The sequence below is a fragment of the Panthera onca genome, chromosome D1 (assembly GCF_046562875.1).
Source record: "Panthera onca isolate mPanOnc1 chromosome D1, mPanOnc1 haplotype 2, whole genome shotgun sequence".
Taxonomy (NCBI): domain Eukaryota; kingdom Metazoa; phylum Chordata; class Mammalia; order Carnivora; family Felidae; genus Panthera; species Panthera onca.
In genome coordinates this window covers 39,015,259-39,025,384 of record NC_138348.1, presented here as the reverse complement: position 1 = coordinate 39,025,384, position 10,126 = coordinate 39,015,259, and the positions used below count along the sequence as shown (strand labels likewise).

The following is a 10,126-nucleotide window of genomic DNA, read 5'->3' as shown; positions in this document are numbered from 1 at the left end:
GAGAAAAGCATGTCCTGGCTAGCCCACTGGTCCAAGGCAGTTGAAAGGCATGTGGGACAGAGCCACTCAACTGCCACACAGAACTGCTGTGAGAATTCAATCAGCTCGGCCACTGTGGCCTGAAGCAAAAGTGCCTGGCTGAGACCAGCCCAGATGAGCTGATTCCTAGCCAGCCTATACATACGTGAGAGTAAATACTTAGTGTTGTATGCCATTGCAACTTTGTGGTTGGTTGGTATGCAGTGAGAGCTAACAGGTATATGAAGAGTGGCCACATGACTAGGTTCTGTGCAAAGATAAGTGGAAGTGATATGTGGGACACTGAAGTATGCTCTTCTCTTTATTCCACGTTTGCTATCTGGAGTATGGATGTAATGGGTGGAGTGACAGCAGCTATATTGAATCACAGGGATAAGAACGACATCTAGGGATGGTGGAGCAGAGATCTGGAAGGAGCCTGACTCCCTGAAGATTTCATAGAACCGCCAGATGAAACCTGGATTGCCCAGCTCTAGAATTCTTTTACCTTAGAGAGCATCAAACATCTCTTATTGAAGTTATTACCGTTTGGGAGTTGTTCTGTCATACGAAGCCAGATGGAATCCTTACTGATACAGGTCATAAAATAAGCTAGGATGACTAGAAAGAGACCCAGGGGGCCACCGGGACATGTGGGAGAGTTTAATGTTACTTTGTTGGCAAGGAGAATTTTTGTGGCCTGTGACTCTGGCCAGCAGTCTAAAAAGCATCGGAGAGGACAATTTTCATTTCATGTTGCTGGCAGAGCCAGTGTCCTGAATTGATGTGCTAGGTTGTCGCCTAAAGTAGCCAGAGCAGGCTCTCCTGGTTCAAAAGTCTCTCTCTCACTCTGCCATCCCATGGCCCGAAATTCCTTCAGTGGATATTCATTGCTCTAGGTCATCAGGCCTGTTGGTGGCAGCCATAATTTAGTGAGGACTTCTCCATCTCTCCTAATTCTGTATGAGCATGTATCACAGGATGCCTTCCTCCTAACTTTCCTGCAGTGTTGAGCACATGGGACTTCTCCTCGGAATAAAGTATCATTTTAAGGCCTGGAGAAGAAGACTGGGTACACGATTTTGTGGGCAGCCCAGCGACACTGGATGGTAGAAGGAACCTTCATGGAGGCAAGTTTGAAAGTTGATCAAGGGGCGTCATCTCTTCCCCCCACTTTTCGTCTCCCTGGTGAGAAATGGTCCTCAAACACTTTTTGCCTTTTATTCCACTCCCTGTTCTTCCTACTCCTTATAGAGGATGAGCAGGAGCCACTGGTCCTCATTTCTCAATGGGTTCTCTTCTACTCTCTCGCTTTATCCATAGCAGCGGGAGCAGATGGCCATGCCAAGGTCCAGCCTAGAGAGAGGGCAGATGGTCAGTCCATCTGGAGTTCCACGGTAGGCTATGCTCTTCCAGCATTGTCTCTGTAGTTATGAAAGTCAGGCTTTGCTTCCTGCTAACTCTTTTATTTTATCGACTGGTCAAAACTTATGCAGGGAACAGAGCTGCTATTGATTCATTTCCCACAGGCCTCAACAAGGAGACCAAATTCACGGGTTTCATCCCAGGAGACGAAGTGTAGGGTAACAGTTCAGGGCACAGATTCTGCAAGCATACTGCTTGGGTTTGAAGCATGGCTAAGCCACTTATGTGGCAAATGGCTCAGTTTCCACACCTGTGAAATGGGTATAATCATCCCACTTACCTAACTGGATTGTTTTGAGGAGTAAATCCAGGGAAAGCAATTAGAGCAGTGACCCACCCAGAGTTACATGTAATAAATGGGGCCATTTTCATACTGAGCAGGGTTCAGGCAAGGTCTGCCTCTAGCGGAAAACTATCCTGTTTGAGGGTAAAGTGTGTGCTTTTCCCTGGTCTATAGGAATGGACAACATGTGCTTGTACAACAGTTAACAAAACCTGGGGCTGTGCATACCTTGGTTCGTGTCATCAGACATTTGAAACGCATCCAAGATTATTGGTGTTATAGATTAGGAGGGTTTCATCTAGAGAATTATAAGGTGCCTTTATCTATCTGTCTCTCTCAAGATTTTTCTGTCTTCCTGCACATCTACATCTAGCTTTGTTCTAAAAAGTGTTTGTGGCTGCAAGGCTGAAGGACAATAGTTAACTTAGCAAAACGGAAGTCCCTCTAATTTGGATGTCAGTTAAGTCTGAATGTAGTCACTGGAAGTGACTGTAGAATTCATAGGTTTATATCAAAACAGAAGTATGTGCATGGATGTACTCATTCAACCCCTCTTTATGATTGCATGCGTCTTTCAGGAAATGAAAATGCCCACGAAAAGGTTAGGGTTGCATAGTGAGCACTGGGGCTGCTAGGTTTGTGAAGGAGACTGGGGGGTTTTGCATTTTCCTAGGCTCTGCCACCACATTGGCACTCGTACTACTCTCGTTTTAAAAAACATTTTTTTTAAACATTTATTCATTTTTGAAAGAGAGAGACAGAGTGCGAATGGGGAAGGGGCAGAGAGAGGGAGACACAGAATTCAAAGCAGGCTCCAGGCTCCAAGCTGTCAGCACGGAGCCCCATGCAGGGCTGGAACTCACAGACTGCAAGATCATGACCTGAGCCGGTCGGCCACCCAACTGAATGAGCCACCTGGGCGCCCCTCGTATTAGTTTCTAGGGCAGCCATGTCATAGCAATTCAAACTGAACACAGAACAAGCTCAACACAACAGAAACTTAGACTCTCATAGTTCTGGAGCTTCGAAGTCTGAAATCGAGGTGTTGGCATACCCCCCCCCCCGCCCCCCACATACACACCAAAGCTTCTGGGAGAGGATCCCTCCTTGCCTCCCTGCCTTCTGCTGGCTGCAGGCACTCCCTGGCTTCCAGCTCCAGCATTCTATTGTTTGCCTCCTTTGTCCCACAGTGTTTCAGAGTCCCTGTGTGTCTCTTCCTTCACATGGCATTTTCCACTTCTTATAAGGCCATAGCAAATTAAGGCCCGCACTGATGACCTCATCGTAACTTAATTACATCTGCAAAAACACAATTTCCAAACAAGGTCACATTCACAGGTAGGGGGGGTTAGGACTTCAAATACCCTTTTGGGGGATGTGATCTAATCTGTAACAGCACTATACCTCTGATTTTCTCCAGTTTTATAAGGAAGCTTGTTATGGGTCCATAAATGTGAAGGTAGTTGAAAAGCTGTTTGGACAAAGGAGAGGGGCTTGGGGGAGGGGACAAGGGCAGTAAATGAGATAGGAAGTTTCTCAGTCTTGGGTCTGCCTCTAGCTTATGGATTTACTTTGGATATTAAAAAGAGTCCTTCCTGCTTGCCCTCTGTGGAATCTGCTGCCCCCAAAAGAGTCAGCAATGGAGCAGCTCTGGGGGTCAGTGAGATGAGGTAGTCTGTTGCCTTGGTGATGGCCAATGAGAAATGTGTGTTCTCCATGCAGCTTCCTGAGAGGGCATCCACTGAGTCATTCAACAAACATTCATCGAGCTCCTAAAATGTGCTAGGTATTGGTCTAGGTGGAGAGATTTATTGGTGAACAAGAAAGGCAAAAATCCTACTCCTTTGGAGCTTGCTTTATATTGGGGAGACGCAAGAAATAAGTCAATGACTAAATCATTACTTTAGATAATAATGAGCACTACAAAAAAAAAAAAAAAAAAAAAGCAGGGTAAGGAGGCAGAGGGACCTGGGTGAAGTGAGAAGCTTCCTTAGGCGGGGCCTCCCAAGGATCTGACATTCAAGTGGAGATTGGAGTCATGTAAAAAGAGAGCCACACAAAGATTTATGGAAATGATGTTCCAGGTAGTGGGAGCAGTCCGTGAGGAGGGCGTGCACTTGGAATGTTTGAGGAATAGCAAGAAAGCTGATGCGGATTGAGCTAGGGGGAGTTGGGGGAGAGAGATAGCTGGGAGGGTGGGCAGAGACCTGGTAAGATGTTTGAATGTTTTCAAGATATTGTGGAAAAGTGCAGTGGGAATTTTTGCAAGGGAATGGGACCTGACACATGGTTTAAAAAGCAGACTATGGGGGTGCCGGGATGGCTTGGTCAGTTGAGTGTCTGACATGGGCTCTGGTCATGATCTCGTGGTTTGTGACTTCGAGCCCCACATTGGGCTCACTGTCGTCAGCTTAGAGCAGAGTCCACTTAGGATCCTCTGTCCCCCTCTCTCTGCCCCTCCCCCACTCATACTCTCCCCAAAATAAATAAATATTAAAAAAAAAAAGCAGACTATGACTGCTGGGGGGTGGGGGTTTGACCGAATTGTAAGGGGGAAGAGAAGAGGCAGAGGGAATGATGGGAAACTGATAGCACCAGGCCAGGGAAGGAACAATGATGTACTGGAACAAGGTGGGAGTAGTCAGGGGCGGTGAGAAGTGGTTGATTTGGGGTTTTTCTTTAAAGTATACTGACAAGGGCTTGATGGCTTGGATGTGGGAGTATAGGGAAAGCAAGTCAAAGATGACCCCAGGTTTTTTGGTGGGAGCACCTGGTGAATGAATGCTGGTACTCTCTCCTCAGAAGGTAGCAGGAAGCAAGTTTGGGAGGAGGGAAAATCCAAAGTCCTTATTTGGCCATATTATAATTTTTCCCCCATGGCCATTAAAGAAGTTTTTTAAAAACAGCTTTACTGGCATACAATTTACCTATTGTAGAATGAACCTATTTAGAGCATAGAGTTCAGTGGCTTTTAGTGTATTATGAATATCTGATTTTTTCCCCCACCACTACAATCAACTTTAGAACATTTTCATTACCCCCCCCCCCCAATAAATCTTGTGCTCTTTAGCTGTCACCTGCTAATCCTTCCTTCCCCTTCCCCTCAGCCCTAGGCAACCACTATGCTTTCTGTCCCTGGGGATTTGCTGACTCCAGACATTTCACATAAATGGAATAAGATGCGTGGTCCTTTGTTACCAGCTTCTTCCACTTAGTGTGTTTTCAAGATTCATCTGTGTTTTAGTGAGCATCACTATTTCATTTCTCTTTATTGCTAAATAATATTCCCCGGCATAGATATATATCATATTTTATGCATCCATTCATTGGTTGATGGACACTGGGTTGTTTCCACCTTTTGGCTATTGTGAATAATGCTCCTAAGAACATATGTGTATAACTTAGTGTGTCAACACATGTTTTCATTTCTCTTGTGTATGTACCTAGGAGTACAATTGCTGGATCATATAGTAACTTTATCCGAAGAACCATTTTACATTCCCACCAGTAGTATACGAGGGTTCTAATTTCTCCTCTTCTTTGTCAACACTTATCATCCGTCTCTTTGATTTTAGCTGGCCTAGTGGCTGTGAAGTGGATAGCTCATTGTAGTTTTGATCTGCATTTCCCAGATGGCTAATGATGTTGAGCATCTTTTCATGTGTTTATTGGCTTTTTGTATATCTTCTTTGGAGGAGCATCTATTCAGATCCTTTGCCTAATTTCAGACTGGGTTATTTGTCTATTTGTAATAGTTTCTGAATAGTTCCAAGTCTCAATCAGATATGTAACTTGCAACTTTCTCCCCTGTTTCTGGGGGTTGTCATTTCAATTCCTATGGTGTCCTCTGAAGCACAAATGTTTTTGATTTTGATGACGTGGTCATATTACATTGAAGACACCTTATGGTAGTTGGCTGTATAAGCCTGGGGTTCCAAGGAGAGACTGGGGCTAGGGATACACATTTGAGAATCATCCATGTACTGATAGTATTGAGCACAGGTCCCGTTGCCATATCCCAACAACAAGAACATACACAGCCATGTGGTCCCTTCGTTGCCACTATAGATATCTGCTGGGTGTATTCTGTGAAAGTTACCTTAGCCAGACAGGTCTATACGTTCAAAACCCCCACTCAAGAAATGCACTTTTAGGAGGAGATCGAAATACTTAGTTATCAAGGAAGATTTATGACCTTGTTGAGATGAACTCTTGTTACTGTTAATGGATGTGATGCTGCAAAGCTTTGACAGAACATATGTCTTGCTTTATTTTTTAATGGAACACGCTAAAAGCCCCATCCCACAGGACCAACTAATTACTGAGACTCCAAGATAGAGAGCTCTAAAGGTCTTACCCAGACCACCTTTCCCCTTTGCTGGGGTCACTGTGACTTCCAGGGATCCTGGGATTTCTGAGATCAGTAAAAAGGTCTTTGAAACAACCGTTCAAACCTACCAAAGGCTGTTCCTGTTGAGGTGTAAACAATCCAGAGGAGTCGGGGCCTGGCTCTCACAATACAACATGGTTTATGGGTATTCTCATTCATAAAGCCCACCTAAACTTGAGGAATCCTATATTCTATAAGATGTGTGATTTTAATGCTAGTTTTAAATGCAACTTGCTCCAGGTTGAAGGAAAAAGTCCTGACTCTGTAATGAAAATACCAGGTCAAGGCAGACAGATCCCCTGTGGGCTTGAGTTGAATCCCAGAAGAGCTGGAGAATCAGTTTAGCTTTGACATCAGTTTACCTCTTAATCTTTCAGCTCCACTACTAGAGAGCACAATACACTTCTTTGTTGACTTCCCTTCTTCCTCCTCAGCCATCAGGGGTTCGAATTTACCTGTTTGTTCACTTTCTTTTTCATCTGCCCAGGGACCACACTGTAAAGGGCCAGTCGGCTGGCATATAGAAATATCCAGAAAAATAGGGCAGAGATCGTAAGAACATGTAGATAGAAGCTTCTCTCTTCTAAGCAGGGCTGCCAATTGGGTGACCTTCAGTGGGGGTCTCCTGGGGTCATACTTATGTAGGGGTTAGAAATATGGAAAGTGAAGGAGGTGCCAGAAGTGAGAAGGGCAGATCTTTATCAGTGAAGAGACTTTTGAAACGTTGGAACTGGTTTCCAGGAAATGAGGGAGGGCTGTGCAAAGAAGTTTCTTTCCTCCCCTGAGCCTGTAAATGTTCAAGGAGTGGGTGGGCTCACGGGAGCTCAGTGTGAGCGAGCCGAGGAGCTTTAAATCCTGCGGGGCGCATTTGGTCTAAATCAGAGGTTCTGTCATCTCTGATTTCACCACTCTGCATCCTAGTTATAAATAACATCCCGGGATAGAGAAGTGCGACAAAACCTGGGTGGGACATCTTTATAGGGAAGGCCCAGGGTCCGGAAGGGGGGTCACATAGTGGGAGGTGGACTTCTTACCCACAACAAAGTCTAACTTTGCTCCCCAGGGAATAGCTTTGGGGTGGGGGGAGGGCCCCAGAGGAACTGCAGGACAGGCCAAAATAGAACTATGAAAGGAGAGTAGGGCTTTTGACAGAACCATCAAGAAAGTCACCAAGAAAAAAAATGGTTAGGAATTTCCCCTATGTGGCAGCATTTGCCCTGTAGAACCGGAAGGTTTGCAAACAGACTCCCCAAGCCCCCACTGTAGCTCACTCCAGCGCGGGGACCCTTCTGCACCCCCTGCCTCAGCGCCCTCCCCTCGCACCCCTAAAGCGTGTACCCAGTGATCGAGGCCACCGGAGAGAGCACAGGTGTGAGCGCAGACTCCGCCGCCAGCCCCCTCAGTCCACTCGCCCCTCCCCACCCCCACCCAGTTGCCGAAGCAAATCCCGAGTAATTGTTTTCCGGGGAGGGGCTGGGCGCGCTCCGTGGCGCAGCGGGGGTCAGGGTTCCCGCCGGGAAAAAAATCCACCCGCGAGGGCTCGGCTGCTCTTCGTTTCGGCCGGGATGCACTGTGGCAACTTCGGCAGCCCCCACAGCGGCGGCGAAGCAGAGACGGCGACAGCAGCAAGGCCAGCGCTGCTGGGCTGGAGCGCGTGAAGCCGAGGGGGCGCCTTGCGTCTTCAGCGTCTCCCTTTCTGCCGCGCGTCCCGGGACTCCAGTCCCGGTGCTCCTGGTAGTAGCGGCTTCCGCGCCGGCAGCCCGGGGCCTCGCAGCTCCGCGGGCGAAGCCGGAGAACCCGATCCCCGCGCCGAGCGCAACCTGCCGGAGTGGCGGAGCCCCGCTCTCGCGCCCCAGCTCGGAGGCGGGCGCAGCCGCAGCGGGGGCCGGGGCCCGAGCCCGGTGTTGCCACCGCCCGCGGTGGGGGGCGGGCTGGAGGCGGGGCGGCCGGGGCCGCCTTCCCGGGCGCGATCCCCTAGCGCAGCACCCGGCGCTGCCGAACCACCTCCCCCGCTGCCCGCTAGCAAGTTTGGCGGCTTCGTGCCCGGCGCGCCTCGGGATCGAGGCGCATTTGTTTCCTCCTGGATTCCGCGCGCCCCGTTTGGCGGGGACCCTCGGGAGCTATGCCGAGGGATGTGATTTTAGTTGTGTGGTTCTGCGTGTGCACCGCCAGGACAGGTAAGCACGGCTGGGCGGTCGGAGGCATCCCGGGGAAGGGGGGGAGCCGCGCCGCTGTGCCCAGAGCCGGCACCGGCGTCGGGAGACCTGGAGACGAGCTCCGCGCTGGTCCGGGAAGGGGGCGAGGCGTGGATGGGTCCCTCGGATCTCTCTGCCCTGCAGCAGATAAAAGGGTGAGAAGTGGGACTCACGGGCTGGAAGATGTCCCCATGAGTGCCCCCTTTCTTGGAGACTCGGCCTCGCGGACGCTGGAGTGAGGGGCGCGGCCGAACCGGCGCACCCTCCTGCTGCTAGTAACCGGCTTCCGGGTCGAAACCCACAGCAAGTCCGGCCCGCAAACCCTACACCCCCGAACTTGAAAGGTGCGGTGAAAACCTCTCTCCCAGTGCCGGGCTGGGTTGAGAAGGGACAGCCGTGAAGGGACAGCCGTGGGAGTCGCGCCCGCAGAGAGAGCGCTTCCGGCCCTCGGGCGGGCGCGGCCGCGGCCGGGGAGGGCAGGGTGCGGGGTGAGGGCTGCGGGCGAACCCCGGGATTCCGCGGTCTCCCCTCGTTCCCTCCTGACTCTCCCCAGGGGAACTCCAGGAACATTGTCTTCCCCTCCACCCTGCCCTCAAGGGCTGGACGAATAATAATTCGGGTGAATTGGAACCGTGGAGACAATCCAGGGAGATTTTCTCAAGCTCCAAACCAGTTTTTCCTTGCTGTAATTGCGGTTTTGGATTGTGGAGGGAGGACTAGGATAACTGGCATAATTTCCGAAGTCCCCACTTGGTTCTGCCTCCAGAGACGCAGTTGTGAGGACTCCAAGCGCATCTCCTTCCATCCGCTCCCACTTGCCCCAGCCCTTATATCTCAAGGGGTTTGGAGACCCGTTCTCAGTCGTCTTCTCCACGGGTCTCATGGTAGAGGTGGGAAGATGGGGGTGGGGTGGGGTGGAGTAGGCACTTTATGGGCAAAAATACGGCTCTCAGATGCGGGGGGTGGGGGCGGGAGCGTGGCGAATTTTTATTCCCGGGCTAGCCAGCGTTGAGTACGCGCTGTCGACTTTGCACCCAGAACCGGCGTGTAGTCACTACTCCCTTTATCTTTTCTTCTTTTGCCGCTCGCATTTCCCTTCTCTAGAGCCATAAGCCTCCTTCCCAGGCCAGGTGGCAAGTTTATTGGAAAAGGGCTGGGGAGGGGAGCTCGGCTTTGGTTGGCCCAAAAGTTCCCTCCGCTTGCGCCCCAGGCGCCCCTCTTTGGCAGTTAGCCCGCCTGAGGATACAAAGTTGGGCGTCTAGGAGCTTCCTGCCGACCTTTTCCATTTCGCCAGCGGGGTAGCAGCTTTCCCTTTGCTTAATGGAAGAGCGAGGGGTGTGGACTCTCCAGGGACAAAAGGAATCCCCATCCCTTTCGTATCTTCACCTGAGCTTCCCGAGGCTGCAGAGACGCCAAGGCTCAGTCCAGCCGAGAACAGTTGCTTCTTGGGTATGGGTACATCGGGATGAACTAGTCTTTTAAAACCAAGAGCACATTGGAAGAAATGCGCCCCCGGAAGATCAGGACGGGCGAGGCTAGTGCAGAACATGGGCTACCAGTCCTGTGCGCATCTGGTGCTGGTGGGCATCTTACCGAGGAACAGAGAGAGAGAGAGAGAGAGAGAGAGAGAGAGAGAAACTAGATGGGGGAGGGGCAGCTTATTGGTCATTTCACATCCTCAAGCGCACATCATTATCGTATGCCTAGATCCTTTGTTCTCATTACTCTTGTGAAAAGTCGGCAGAAAGTGCTTCCATCCCAGAATGAGTGACTGTGTCTCTGGGGTGCATTGTTAGTGGATACCTTTAAGAACAC

The 10,126-nt window shown here is 50.1% G+C and overlaps 1 protein-coding gene across 2 annotated transcripts in view; it reads left to right on the top strand.

The window, feature by feature from the left end:
• The first annotated feature begins 8,085 nt into the window (after nt 1–8,085).
• Nucleotides 8,086–10,126, top strand: part of NELL1 (neural EGFL like 1) — an 875,786-nt gene continuing 873,745 nt past the window's right edge. Inside the window, exon 1 of one of the 2 annotated variants that reach the window (XM_060606214.3) lies at nt 8,086–8,293. In XM_060606214.3, coding sequence (XP_060462197.2) covers nt 8,239–8,293 — 55 coding nt within the window. In that variant the 5' untranslated portion in view covers nt 8,086–8,238. The remainder of the gene's footprint in view (nt 8,294–10,126) is intronic. The other variant, XM_060606213.3, reaches the window with a different exon arrangement.